This window comes from Henckelia pumila, chromosome 3 (assembly GCF_033568475.1).
Source record: "Henckelia pumila isolate YLH828 chromosome 3, ASM3356847v2, whole genome shotgun sequence".
Taxonomy (NCBI): Eukaryota; Viridiplantae; Streptophyta; class Magnoliopsida; order Lamiales; family Gesneriaceae; genus Henckelia; species Henckelia pumila.
In genome coordinates, this window is record NC_133122.1 from 128,774,028 (window position 1) to 128,789,662 (window position 15,635).

Genomic DNA, 15,635 nt, shown 5'->3' on the forward strand with positions numbered 1-15,635 from the left:
GTTTTCATGTGGGCCCCATGATCCAAGGGCTTAGCTCCACCATATGATATTAAATCGACAGTGTCAGTAGTTTCATTTTCATCGAAATTACGTTCAACCCTCATTCTGATAATATTATTATTTATCGTGATTTATTGTTATTCTTTTTTATTAATATTGTTTTTTATTTAAACAATACAAACAAAATCATATCTATGACAATATAAAAAAAGAAAAGAACCAAAAAAATTGTCATAAAACAAGAGGTCATGGTTTGAAACCTCATATTATTATAAATTAAGATGCGTAGTTTTTAAACAAAGCAAGAGAAGACTAATTTAGAGATTCGATTTAATGCCATTAGTCCACTGGATTTGCCAACTAGAAATCGATTTAGAGAAGTTCCTAGTAGTTTTCCCATCAGAACCAACCTCGTAATAAGGCGAATCCTCCGGAAATTCCGTTGGCATCGATAGCCAGTAGAGGCTCGGTTTCCATTCAGCCTCTTTGAGTACCCTCAATATCTCCCTCACGACGATTTTGCTCCCTTCAGTTGTAAAATGAATTCCATCTCTGCACAAGACAACAAGAGCATTACTCTATGAACTTTGATGTTTTGTATAGGATAATGAATTGTTGCATCTTGTATAGGATTGCGCTTTCTGAGGTAGTTCTAGACAGCAACATTTTGTCGAGGGAAAAAAATGGGAAGAAACATAGCAATATAAACAATGAGCTTACGTTAAGCAAGCTGTTGACCAATCATCTCTCTGCTGAATTGCAGTCCAAATATTGATGACTTTGATGTTTAGTTCCATGCCCAATGCCACCAATGCTTCAGCATATGCGCGGCAGGCTTCATTAGTACGAGCTTGGTTATTCAATGATTTGCTGGTTTAGACAGATGAGGGCAGAGAAAAACGTACACCATATGTTTTAAGATGATATGTTCAAACATGAAAATGGAATAAATCACTAGGAGTCGAGTTAAAATCTACCCGAAATATTTGTCAATCAGTTGCTCGTTAACTGGCGGAGAGGTAAGAAAAATCAACCGTGTCTTCTTCGAAAGACACTGAAAACAACAATAATTAGCACACGGTGCATGGTATTAACGTGAACGAAATCAGGAACAAACAGATTGCAGAGGGATAGGTTTAGAGTTATGCATGTATAAATTCAATGGTTCCACCAGAATTCACTGGAACAAGAAGTTTTCACCAACTTGCAAAAACATGTAATGAAGTTTCTTGATATGATATCTCCGGCAAGTGTGTGAATACTTAGATGCGTAGTTTTACATATAAATTTCGTTTACAGTCGATTGTAAGAAATGCAATAATACAAATAAAAGCAAGATTAGGATATGGAATTCAGATGGCCGCTCCTACTCTTTATCAAGAGCAGAAATCTATACTATATTAAAATAGATGAAGATCTTATACTAACATTTTTTTGTGTGTCAAATCACACCAAAATTTTTCCCCATTTTACCCCTAAATTTAACACATATCTTCTTTAATTTATATCTCAAATGACTAATGTATCCTCATTTTTCTCCAACATCATTATCTTATTTTCTCTTTATCTTATTTTTCAAATTCCATTATCCGTATTTATTAAATTATCCAAATACATTTTTACAAATTTTCTTTACTTTTTTAAAAACTCACGTGTTTTTTCTATATTATAATTTTTTACGTTTTTTTCCCAAATGTGAAAATCACGTGCCACGGTTGCTAGTAGAGATAAAGAGAGAGTCACGGCATGAACAACCATGGAGGTAAATGGCAGAACGAAGTTAGATCCTCATGAGAAACATAAACGATGGTCGGCAGCTTTTTTCAGTCATTTCTTCCATTTTCTAGTTTCTTTCTAAAGATTTCACGATCTTGTTTTATTTTATAATACCTCGGGAGCTAATGAAACTATTTTATAGGAAGTTAATATAAAAGTTTAGCATCCTCCTCATAGGTTATTTAAGTTCATTTTAGTATATGAATAATGAAAAATACTTACTCAAACACTATGTCCGAAAATGTTTGAAATGATAATAAATTAAAATACCAACAAAAGCATTATGTTACCTTGATGTGAATAGCAATCTTCTTCATGTTTTCAACATATTCAAGAAGAGGAACATGCGTGCCTAAGCCACTTGGATGCGGGCGCATCGCATCATTACCACCAAAATATACAATAACGAGTGAAGGCTGGACAGCTGCATCCTAAACACAAAACGTAAATCACCACGAAACATGTTACATTTAGATTCAGTCCAGAGCTAGGAGTCTCAGGGAGAGGGGGTGAAACTTGAAATTTTTAGTGATAATTGCTTCAAGCAGAGGGGTCTTTCACTGGATCTTCCCTGAGTCCAACAGTAGGAATCAGGGTAACCAATGAAGGTAGTAGTTCAAAAGCGTTGCTAATATTAGACTTCCTAAAATAATGAACCCGAATAATTTCATGCGGTGGATACCTTGGGAAAAACCTGGTGCAACACTTCCAAAGCACGCCTTGAATTCCAACCCGAATATCCGCGTAGTATTATATCTGCCTAAGAAGATGCCCATTGCCCAGAAAAAGAAACTTTTTGTGAGAAAACTATTAAATTCAGATGAGAAAGACGATACACAACCGGTCACAGCAGCACATAATCCATTTCCTATTGCTTCAAAAGCACCATGATTCCATTATATACCACTCAAGAATGCATATTTCTTATTCAGTGTCATTTAACTATGCTCCTACAATATGATCAAACAAATGCAAAACGAGTTCACAACACTCGACCAAGATCATTCTTTTGATAAATAAATTCGGACTAAAATTCCATAAATCAGTATAAAAATCAACAGGATTTCATCTTTCTCATCCTTTATAATCCAAACAATGGATATTGAGGCAAATTACGTAAAATCCCATCACAGCAACAAAATTCAACCAAAATGACAAACTAAAAGCTGGGATTTCTACACGCGATCAATCAATATATTCTTATTCTAAACAAAATCACAAAACCAAATAACATTAATGAAGCTAGAATCGATTAAGCGATCGGAAATTCTTGAAACAAAAAGAATATCGATCGCTGCCGCAGTGGGTACCTTTCGACAGTAGAGATCGGCGAGGATAGCACCCCAGCCGCCAACATTGTAGCTCTGCTGAACTATTGAGGACCCGAATAGCACGAACTGCGGACGGCCCGGCCCGGCCATAATTCTTTCTTTCTCTTCTGTGTACGTACCACCTGGCCGATAATAATTCTATATAGAATGTTGAAGTCAAATAGTCAATTTTGACTTTTATGGTACTTGACTTTTGACCTCTAGGCTCTTACATTTAAGCACAACAAAGCAAAAAAAAAAAAAAAAAAACAAAAACAAACAGTGATATGTAGTCAACCATCAAGATCTTCCGTTGATTTTTTCAACATTTTTTTTTATTAATTCTATGTTGATATGAATAATATTATATTATTTATTAAAAGCATATGAAATTCCTTTAAGAAACTACATGCATGGCATTTTGAACATTTTAAATTATAGTTTGGTTTTTCTTAGGTGATAATGCATATGCACACATCAAAAATATTTTCTTGTTTATAACTTCTCACCGATATGATTAAATTTGTATGATAAATACATTGTTTTTCCTATATCACCTTTATTTGTCTTTTTTTTTTTCTAAAAAAAATATTAATAGTTAAATAAGATAACGAAATAATACCAAAAAAATATCTTAAATCGAATTTTAAACAATTCACTAAAGAAATCTAATGGAAGAATGTCATCTACTCATCTCTCAAGGCTACGAAACGTATGTTGAAAATATATTTAAAATGGGCCCAAAAGAGCCCACAGAGGTACAATTTTGACATGGCCAAGGAAGGCCTGAAAAGAATGGACCGTTCCCATTTCCCTCCCCAACATTGGATCTATTTTAATTAAGCTCGTAACATTTGTTTGTGGTGGTAATAACCCATTTAGTTATTTAACTTGTTATGTTTTCGTTTTTGCTCTTAAATTATTAATATTTTGTTTAGTCCTGTATTTTTTGTATGTTGTTGGTTTGTAGTCTTATTTCACTCATATGAGTGTTAATGTGATACAAAAAATTTTTACACCACATTAGAAAATTGATTATGTATATGATATCACGTTAGCTCTTCAATGCAATAAAATTAGAAACCAACACGACAAAAAAGACTAAAAGACCACTTTTATAAGTTAGAGGACCAAAAAAGCAAACAAGAAAACTTAGAAGACTAATTATAATTGACTATTTTTCTCATTTGTTTCCTAATTTTTGTTTGCTATTTTTTTCAAAGACTTGATAACCTACAGCCGCTATTGTTTAATTCGGTGCAAACCCACGGGCTAACACAAATACACAATAGCCTGCAAACTATGCTAGCAGTGAGAAAGCCGCGTTGATGGAACTCCGGTGGCCCGAAGTTTTTTTAAAATTTAGTAAATAAAATTTTTGAATAATTTTGGATTAATTTGGTATTAGTCCGGGCAGTTCAATTCAAAATATTAAAGGATTCTAGGGCTTAAAATTTTAGCCTCAGTAGACTAAAAATCTTGGCTCCGCTATTGCACGCTAGCAATGTAAATCACACAGGGCAAGCCTGTGCCGGTGCAGCAGTCTTTTTCCCAAATAAGTGTTAGTATGAGAACCGAACTTCTAACATTGATAAATAATTCACCTACAATACTGACTCGGACATCCGCTTCAGCATATTTATTTGATTTTTTTTTTTTTGGTCTACTTTGTGTACTTAATGTTCGAGATTTTATATATTTTATTTTTTCTTTCTAAATATGAAGTTGATTTTCCATCATGCAATTGCTACGAGCTTGCGAATCAGATAAAGATTTGAAATTTATATGATAAAGGATAATATTAGTCAAATTTTTATAGTATCATGGCCTTATGTCTCACAGTTGCAGCCCTCCAAATTTTTCCTAAATCTGGAATTACTTCTTTTGTTCATTGATTACGGCATGTCTTTGTTCTAGTTAGATAGTGTTTAAGAGAACTTTTAAGAATCATTTATCAACTTAATTTTTCTTCACAAAATTTAAAAGATCTATCGAACACTACCTTAGAATTTTTGTTATAATCTATGTCTCTTTACCATCAATATTTAAGGCGAAACTTGATGTCGTTGTTTCACCAAAATCAAGTGTGTTAACCTCTTCTGCTAATTTTATCTGACATCCTTACATTTCCTTTTTGCACCGCCAATAGAAATATATACTAACCATAGCCCACATTGGTTCTCAACTGTTCGGAGCGCGCGACACCAAAAATATTAGGTTGCGCTTGGATTGAAGGATTTGAAATCAATGTATTTCGATTATAATTTTAGTGTTAACAATGAAACATAGAAAAATCTCAAATTCATAGCTTAATTATTTACACATTATTTAGATGGAGTAAAAAAGATTTTAAATCACCACTTTATTGGATGAACTTGAAATCCATCACAACTACCATGAATTACTATATAAACATAAAAAAATTGGATTTGATGTTTGTGGTGCTACTTTTCTAAACAACAAAAATGAATTTGAAATTCATGGATTTGAAATACTTCAATCCAAGTGAAGCCTTAATGAACAAACCTCATTGTCAAAATTAATTTCAATGAAGAAAATTGTATTGAACTCATGATTTTCAATATGTGCTGTCACAGAAACATACTCTATCATCTTCAAATGATCAAAAAGGTTTTTCATAAGAAATATCTTATCGTTTGTGCAATGCTTTTCGTACATATCTAACAAAACTATAATCAGACTATTGCAATATTGTAACGATGGAGCAACGTACTTCAATAGTATATACTGTCATGTCAATTGTGTAACTCTCAATACGATCTATTGCAAAGAGATTCCAACTATCATCTTACATCTTTTTTGGTTTCTTTCCTATAAGCGATAAATGTAGTTTTTTTACTGCAAATAATCCTTGCTATGAATTTTTCAGAAAGAAAAATCTTTACCATCAAAATTTTCAATCACATTTAATTTGCCAAACATTCTTCATTAACTACCGCTTTCAAATTCAATGTGAGTTGTGACACCAGTTGTTAGGAATTATATATATATAGTCCTGGTTTTATCTACCAAAAACGGTAAAGTTGGCAAAAAAAACAAATACAAGAAATATGCAAATTTATAATGGTTCACCGTTCACCTTCAATGTGAGAGTTACATCCACTTGTCACTGTTGCAATTTTCCACTATATTGAAACCAAGAATACAAATAGAATTTTACGAAAATTTGTCCTTCTCGAAACTATTTTATGGTCATTATTTATCCCGTGTAATATTGATACAATGACATATACCAAAACATATAAATATATACTTGGAGCTAATTATTAATATTCTTCAATTCGATGATAAATTTGGAGTGTAGTCGGTAATATCAACCTATTTTGGAACTTTGAGCTATCGTTTGTTCATATGAAACTTCGAGGAAATCTCGTGTGTCTATTTTGGCACTCTACAATAGTTGCCCATGCAAGTTGTGTTTGTCTGCCTTTATTATATGCATAAGGACGGACCTCACAATTAATTATTTTAGGGGATCATTATTTTTAATTGCAATTTGTGTAATCCAAATTTTCACGTTTTATTTTAATTTCTGATCTGCGATTTGGCGTAAATCAAATTTATGTTGTTGGTTTATTTTATTTTTATAAAAAAATAAAAATAAAAATTCAAAATGATCTTCTCCAAGTGTGTTGAAAATTGAAACACGCAAGAAAATGTCATTTAAAAAATGGTATATACCACTATATATTAAACAAGAAAAATTAAGGAGAACCTGCTCACTTGCTTGGAGTAGTCTGTCATACAGGGCTTGTCCAGTGTGGTTTACCTGGCTAACGTAGTTTACAGGCTATTGCGTTAGTCTAGGGGTTTACCCAATATGCACCGAAGGTAACGATTGCGAGTTCTCATGTCAGGAAAAAAAAAAAATTAAGGAGAACCTGCTCACTTAAGTGCTCTGCCCTTTTACTCATGTTATGTGTTTACTCATGTTATTGTATTAAGGAGTTATATAATTATCTAAACCTTTAAAAACATAGAGAAATATATGATTGAACTTTTTTAAAAAGATAGATAACTGATTGGAAAAGAAAACTGTTTTAGGAGTACTTTTTTTTAATAAAAAAACATTTCTTCAATAAAAGAAAGTTATATAATGGAGGTATAATTGTAATTTAAATACAGTTATCCAAATCAATTAGAAGGAAGTTAGTATATGCGTTACTAGCTAATTTAATTATATACTAGGATTAGTGCTCATCATGTAGTACGATGCAGGTGCTATGCAGCTTTCTGTTTTTGAAAACAGTTTTTGAAACTTATAAAATTATTTTCCAACTATAGTTCAGCGAGAGAATAAGTTTTTCCCTAGAATTGTTAGTTTTATTCGTCTTTTTTTTTAAAAATATTTTATACAAAAATTGTTGTAAGATAGTTTTACGAGTCAATTTTACAAGCCAATTTTGTGAGACGGTTCAATTTGGGTCACCCATAAAAAATATTATTTTTAATGTTAAAATTATTAAATTTTATTATAAATATGTGCATGGTTAATTAACACGTCTCACGAATAAAGATTGATGAGGTCGTCTCATAAAAAATATAATATATATATATATACTCTTTGTAGAACCGGCGACAATATGGAGACGATCTGGACATGGATGTGAGCCATCAATAAAACAAAACAGATCATGACACTACAACAAAATTCGGTGTTTAGCGACGAAATTTAGGGTAATAAATCGTCGCTAAATTTAAAATAGCGACGATTTAGGGACGAATCTGTAAGTCGTCACCATTTTCACCGTCGTTATGAATTTACGACGAATAAAAACATTGCGTCACTATTAGCGACGATCTGCATATATAATTCCGTCGCAATTAACGACGATCATCATAAACAACTTCGTGGCTAATAGCGACGACCTGCATATATAATTTCATCGCAAGTAACGACGAACTTCGTAAACAACTTCGTCGCTATTAGCGACGAATGTCATTTATAATATCGTCGCTATTAGCGACTTTTAATAAGTCAATTAGTCGGTAATTGCCACTAGTACAAAATTCTATTCGTCGGTATTATCGATGTTATATTAAAGAAAGTAGTCGCTAATGGCGACAAATTCAAATGAATTTAGTCGCGACGAAAATAATTTTATTTCGTCGCTAAATATTTTATAAATATATTTCTAATTGGCACCGATTTTTCTATAACTTTATTTTGTATTTATATTGTTGTTGTTGTTATTAGTTAAAATAACGAAAACATACAAATTAGTTAGATACTACAAATTTAAGTGTTTTTCCACATAAGTTACTACAAATAAACAGACAACCATTTTTCCATGCAAGTTAACACACACCAAAATATTTGTTTAATTGTTTTTCAAACCCTGGAACTTATATATTACTAAGGGACTTTAGATATAATAATGGATCACATACTAAGGCTGGGTCTCGTCATCATCCTCGGCGTCATCTTCATTGCCATACACCAAGTAATCTCCATCATCTTCGTCATCCTCATGATTTTCGTACGTGCCAGACACGTGTGTGAAATTGGCAGCCATGACGGATTTCTTCTTTTTACCCCCGCCCAAACTCGCCACCAAGGCACGAACAGTATTCTCGAGTGTCTTGATCTGATCACGGAGCTTTGTATTCTCGTCGTTCATCTGACGCATAATCTCATCTCTTGTCACTTCAACTTCCTCTCTCGTAGCGGCAGTGGAAGAAGCCTTACTCTGACGCCCTCGCTGCGAAGTGGCCTCAGGATACAACCCAACCGCCTGGGGCCCTAAACCATAGACTTTCCCCCCTTCTGCACACCACCAGCCACCTCAAGATATATCTGATTCATCTCTGGACAAGTGAGGGGGGTATCATGAGAGGTAGATGACCTCATCTGACGCTGTCGTTCAAACGAATCCTAAATAGAGAATACATCATTAATTTATTCAATTTCAAATCGATTTGAAAAAAAAAATTTATAATTTGAAAAACATATAAGTAAAAAACTATGTGGACTTACATTAAAAGATCGAGATCTCTCATCGACAAACTGTCCCGCTTTATTAGTGTGCGTCCGATGAAATAACTCATACGAGTTGGACTCCCTACCAAGCTCCACACGCTATTGTAATACCAATAAAGACTTCAATAATTTTAAATTTAAAGTATATTAAACAAGTTGTATATATATGTACAAATACATCATACCATTGTTCGATTGTGATCGACAAACGAACGTGAACCTGCGGTATGCTTAGTCATCCCAGTTCCCGGACCAGCTGGCTCACTGTGACGATTCCCCTTGCAAATACCTGCAATTTTCTTAAAATCATCTGTAGCCCATACCTGCTTCCAAGCTGTCCAAGTGTCTGCCGCTAGACACTTTGGTTTGCGATCCGCGTCCCGCCATGCATGCACCGTATTTCGGTAAAGGGATGCTATGGTGACACTCCAAGCCTTCTTCATTCGGGTATCAAATCTTGTACTCCACTTGTACATAGCCTGCAATACAAAGATAAAAGAATGTTAATTTAAAGAAAACATATATTGTGCACTGATGATTATTTTAATTTTTACACGTACCACAAACTGATCCCAATATCACTGTCGTTGCGCCGCCACAACTAACTTCCAACGATGACCTTCCTCGCATATGCTCAATTTGATTTGCGAAGTTATATAGGCAGATATCTTGTGGCTATGAGGCTGCAGCCTATAATATTCATTTCACAAATAATTAAGAAAATATTTTATAATAAATCTTATTAAATATGAATCATAATTAAATTAAAAATACTTAATATTTGTTATACACTTTCATAATAAATCTTACTTGCCACACTCAACGTAAATCAGCTCGCGAGGGTCGTGGAGGTCAACACCTTCATTAGGGTCTTCCTGTTCTCTTTGCTCTCCTTCGTGATCAGACATTTTTCTGCAATTTATTTCACGACATATACACACGCATTTTATCTACATGTATTTACGTATCTATTATTCATGTACAAACACATAAATACTGAATAACAATAATACATTTGATAACACAATAATTCAAAATAGTTTGAAAGTAAATTATTAGAAAACATTAAATTCATGACATTAACATAATAAAAATTAGTCTAATACATCAATCTGAATAATTAACGTCTTCATCTGGTTCCTCTTCACCTTCAGAATCTTCAGTACCATTTTCAGATGCATCATTTTTGCTTGGCATTGCATCGACCCCAATTTCATCTTCGTACCGAACACACACTTCAACAAGTTCTTGAGAAGTTAACAGGAACTGTGTTTCAATTGTATGTTGTTCACTTTGTTGATTCTGGAGTGCATCACTATTGTTTATTTCTCCACCAGTTGCACTACACCCAGCTTGAGAAAAAAACGTTGTTTCAGTTGCACTACGTACATCCAATCTCCTGCCGTTTTTCTAGTCGTGGGGTATGTCAAATAAACAACTTGTGTTGCCTGTACTGCAAATACAAATGGCTCATAATATTGTAGTCTGCGGCGATGGTTAATCTCTACAAGCTTATATTTGTTATGAACTCGTGTACCCAATCTTGGATTCGGATCGTACCATGAGCACTTGAATAAACATGTTTTTGCCTCAGGTAATCCAAAGTATTCAATTTCAACAATCTCTTCTAACACTCCATAGAAATTGTTATTCACTCCGTCTCCCGAATGACTCATCACACACACCCCTGAATTTAATGACGCCTTGAATGTATTCTCGTTGAGTGTGTGAAACTTGAATCCATTAACCTCATACGCACGGAAAGAGCTGATTTTACGCATAGGACCCAAGGCAACCTGTTTCACTAAGCTGTCTGTAACATCCGATGAAGGATCATTCACCTAATTTGAGGCAACAAAACATTATTAACATTTTCTTATAGAAACATTCAAAACTAAAGTATATATTTCTTAAAGACTTACATAATGCCTCAACCATGTAACAAATTCTGATTGCAAATGTTGAGTAATCTCAGATTGCGAGATGTTTGGGTCTCGAAATCTCAAGAATTGCTCGTAAATGCTACAAACAATAATTTCCATGGTAATGTATTTATTGTTAAGATTGAATTATGAGTTGATAAATATTATTTAATTATTAAATAAAAAAACTTACTTGATAAATGGTCTTAACTCCTCACAGTTCAACACAACATAGGTTGTAATTGCGTGATACTCCTCTTCAGATAACCAGCGTTGTTTACCTGCACCAATAGCTCGACCAGTGAACCTGAAAACAGATAACTTCGGAAGAGTAGTTTCTCCAACAATAACGTTTGTTGTCGGGTGTGCCGTATCATTGAAATAGTGTTTACAAAATATTGAAGCCTCCTTGACCAAATACGCATTACAAATTGAACCTTCAACTCGAGCCTTATTTTTCACCGTCTTCTTGAGGCCGCGAAGAAATCGTTCAAAAGGATACATCCACCTATATTGCACAGGACCGGCCAGCAGTGCTTCATACAGAAGATGAACAGGAAGGTGTTCCATAGAATCAAAGAAACTCGGTGGCATTATTTTCTCCAGCTTACACAGAATAAGTGGAATATCAGATTGTAATCGGGACAAATCACTCTCCCGAACGTTCCTGGCCGTCAGAGAAGAAAAGAAAAGACTGAGTTCTGTTAAAACCTCCCACACATTTTTCGATAACAATTCCTTGAATGCCACTTGAATGAGTCGTTGCATGAATACGTGACAATCGTGGCTTTTCATGCCGAACATGCATAATCTCCTCATGTCTACACACCTTGATAATTTGGAAATTAATCCATCTGAAAATTTGACCTCATTTAGCCAAGAGCATAGAGCATCCTTTCCCTTTCGATTCAAAGTATAACTTGCTTTAGGGTAATGTCCTGTACCCTCATCTTGATGAAGCTCTCCCCTATTACACAACACTTTAATGTCTTCACGTGACTTAGCATTGTCTTTAGTACGTCCTGGAACGTTCATAACAGTGTTGAATAAATTGTCAAAGACATTTTTCTCAATATGCATTACATCCAAATTATGTCTTATCAAATTTGTCTCCCAATAAGGTAATTCCCATAAAATGCTCCATCTTCTCCATCCGCAACTAGCAACTGTATGAATTTCTTTGTTCAACTCATCGGCATCGACTTCATACGCTGGCAAAAACCCATAATCATCTATCCCATTGATCAATTTCTCGCCTGTTTTAATTGGTAGTGCTGAATGTGTAACTCTTCGACCACTTAAAAACAACTGTCTGTTTCGACGTAGTGGATGATCCATCGGTAGAAATTTCCTATGGTTATTGAACCAAGAAGTTTTACCACTGTAAGGCAACGAGAATGCCTCAGAAGAGTCCATACAATATGGACAAGCTAGTTTGCCTGCTGTACTCCAACCAGACAGCATAGCATAAGCAGGAAAATCACTGATCGTCCACATCAAGGCCGCTCTCATTGTGAAATTTGTTTTAGAATGAACGTCGTAAGTCACAGCTCCATTGTACCACAAATATTTAAGCTCTGCTACCAACGGTTGAAGGAAAACATCCAACTTGTCCTTAGGATTGGAAGGACCTGGAACAATAACAGTCAGAAACATGTACTCGTCCTTCATGCACATCCATGGAGGCAAGTTGTATGGAGTTAATATAACTGGCCACGATGAGTATTGTTGCCCAGACTGACCAAAGGGCTGGAATCCATCTGTAGACAGTCCTAATCGCATATTCCTTCTCTCCATTGCAAATGATGGGTTGGTTTGATCAAAATGTTTCCACGCTAATGAATCAGAAGGATGTGTCATCAAGTCACTTTCTTGCACATGGGTAGAATGCCAACTCATATGTGATGCAGTTTTATCAGAGGCATACAACCTTTGCAAGCAAGGCGTTAAAGGGAAATAATACATTTGCTTGAAAGGAATGAGCTTGCTACCCCTTCTCTTTTGACTCCTCTGCGGTTTATATCTGGGATGTTGGCAAACCTTACACTCTACGAGATTCGAATCAGCTCCCCAGTAAATCATACAGTTATTTTGACAGGAATCAATCTTCTCAACAGGCAACCCTAACTCACTAATTAATTTTTTGGTGCTGTAAAAACTATCGGGTACATTATTTTCCTTGGGACATAGCTTCGCCATTAACTGACACATTTGATCCACATTACTTTCAGACATATTCCATTGTGCTTTCATTTGAAGGATTTCAGAAATTAATGAGAGTTGAGTTATCCCGTGAGGATTTCCTGCCCATATTTCTGACTCAGCCGATTTCAGCTTATCGAAAAGATTTTTGGCATATTCGTTTGGAATTTTTGCTGTATCAGGTGTTGCCAAATTCATATTATCATTGAAGTTCATACTGGTGTGTTCGTCTATAGTTTGATAGGAGGAGGAAGGACCTTCATGGTAATAATTAGTATCACCAATTGATGAATGGGGAATGTTTTGAGTTACAGCACGAAACACATTTTCAGCATCACGATTCAAATTTTTGTGGGAAGGAACTTCAGAGAAATTCACATATGGAAGTGACGGACGGATATATTCTTCGCCATGGTGTATCCAACGATGATATCCAGGTACAAATCCATGGTGCCCTAAATGGACTTTAACTGTATTCTCATCTAAATACTGTTTGTTTCTGCATTTATTAAGGTTGCATGGGCAACGCATTTCACCATCCGACAAACAACGAGGATGTCTTTTAGCAAATTCTACGAATGAATCGACACCAACAAAAAATTCATTTCTTATGTAACCGTTGTGTAAACGATTGTACATCCAATCACGGCTAGTATCCGCCATAAAATTCAAAATCCCTATTCAAAAACAAAATTGAATATAACTCTCATGACAAACAATTATATTTTTAATTTAAAATATAATTAAAAAATAAAATTTTAACCATGAATATATTAATTTTTAATAATTATAATAAACAGATTGAAATCATGAGATATAAATAAACAAAACATTATAAAACACAACAATTAAATTAAAACTAAACGAAATTGGATCATCTGCCGTGGAATCCACATCACCATTATTGTGGGATTAATTTTTAGCAACAAAAAAAATTTATGGTATTTTTTTAAAAAAAATTTACTTTAAAATTTTATGGTATTTGTTTAAAAAAATTTTACTAAACATGCTTAACATGCTAAAACACAAACAATAACAATCTAACTAATTAAACATATATACTAACTTATACATGCTAAACATGCTTATACATATATATATATATATATATATATATATATATATATATATATCTATTATATACCTTTGTATATGAATTCCGATGCGGCGGCGGTGCGACGGTGGTGCAGCGGCGGTGCGGCGGGCGGAGGGCGAGGAAGCCTTCGTAAGTCAAGTTTACCCATTACAAACACATTCAAAGATTTTCAAATCATTCAAAATATTTTTATACATTTACAAATATATACATATATATATATATATATGTTATACCTGAAAATAAATGAGCAGGGCGGCGACGAGCGGCGGGACTTGGGGCGACGACGAGCCGCCGGGCGTTGGGAGGTGAAAGGCGGCGAAGGGAAATGTGTTGGCGTGGGAGAAGAAGAAAATGGAAGAAGGGGATAAAGTGTGGCGGGTAGAGTTGCTTGAGATAAATATATTAGAGTTAGCGACGTTTTTATTTAATTTTGTCACTAATTGCGACGTTTTAAGAAACTCATCGTCGCTAATAGCAGCGAATTTAGGGGTAACGTCGCTATTAGCGACGTGTTTTTGTCCGTCGCTAGTAACGACGATTTATTAAATGTGTCGCTAACAGCAATGAAACTTTAAATTTCGTCCTTAATATTAACGACACATGAATAATGTCGTCGCTAATAGCGACGTGTTTTTGTCCGTCGCTAGTAACGACGATTTATTAAATGCGTCGCTAACAGCAACGAACCTTTAAATTTCGTCCTTAATATTAACGACACATGAAAAATGTTGTCGCTAATAGCGACGATGTTAATACTAACGTCGCTATTAACGACGGTTGAACCGTCTGTCGCTGGTAACGATGATTTGTTAATTGCGTCGCTAACAGCGACGAACTTCATCGATTGTGATCGTCGCCTTTACTATTAGCGACGTTTATTGTCATTTTAGTCGCTACTTCCAGTGACTAATTTGAAAAAATGTCGTTAAATATACACTTGTTGTAATTAACGACGTTCTACTTAAGGTTAGTCGCTAATAACGACGTGTTTTTAATATGCGTCGCTAATATTAGGAACAAATTTTATTAACTCGTCGCTAAACACCGTGTTTTTTTGTAGTGTGACATGTGAGAAGAGTCATGAACTGTAGACGCCAAGAGAGATAATTGGTTGATGTCAGCTTCAAGGGCACATGAGAAGCAACATTGAAGAGATCGGAGTGGTGGGAGTGACGGTCGTGGTGGTACTGGCAGCCAAAGAAGTGGTTCAAAAAAAAAATTTGTGTAGGGGTGGTGGGCGACGACGACTATTAGGTCTAGGGTTAGTGGCGTAGGCCTTGAGCTCTAGATACCATGTAGAAATGTATGGAGAAAATATATTTTCA

General features: G+C 34.7%; 2 protein-coding genes across 3 annotated transcripts; both read right to left on the reverse strand.

Moving 5' to 3' along the window:
• Positions 1–251: 251 nt before the first annotated feature.
• Positions 252–3,202, reverse strand: LOC140890584 (GDSL esterase/lipase CPRD49-like). Of its 2 annotated transcripts, none has more exons than XM_073298481.1 (6): positions 3,087–3,202; positions 2,459–2,532; positions 2,067–2,200; positions 978–1,054; positions 721–870; positions 252–552 (listed from the first exon to the last, which is right to left on the reverse strand). In XM_073298481.1, the coding sequence occupies exons 1-6, from the start codon at positions 3,131–3,133 to the stop codon at positions 318–320; spliced, it is 717 nt and encodes a 238-aa protein (XP_073154582.1). In that variant the 5' UTR covers positions 3,134–3,202; the 3' UTR covers positions 252–317. The 2 variants fall into 2 exon arrangements, with proteins under 2 accessions (XP_073154582.1, XP_073154581.1); XM_073298480.1 differs by having other exon boundaries at positions 2,067–2,207; positions 2,459–2,536; positions 3,087–3,200.
• A 6,992-nt stretch (positions 3,203–10,194) lies between these two features.
• On the reverse strand, positions 10,195–14,455 carry LOC140889477 (uncharacterized). The gene is made up of 5 exons (XM_073297198.1): positions 14,356–14,455; positions 11,203–13,888; positions 11,010–11,109; positions 10,648–10,928; positions 10,195–10,429 (listed from the first exon to the last, which is right to left on the reverse strand). The coding sequence occupies exons 1-5, from the start codon at positions 14,453–14,455 to the stop codon at positions 10,195–10,197; spliced, it is 3,402 nt and encodes a 1,133-aa protein (XP_073153299.1).
• Between the last annotated feature and the right edge of the window lie 1,180 nt (positions 14,456–15,635).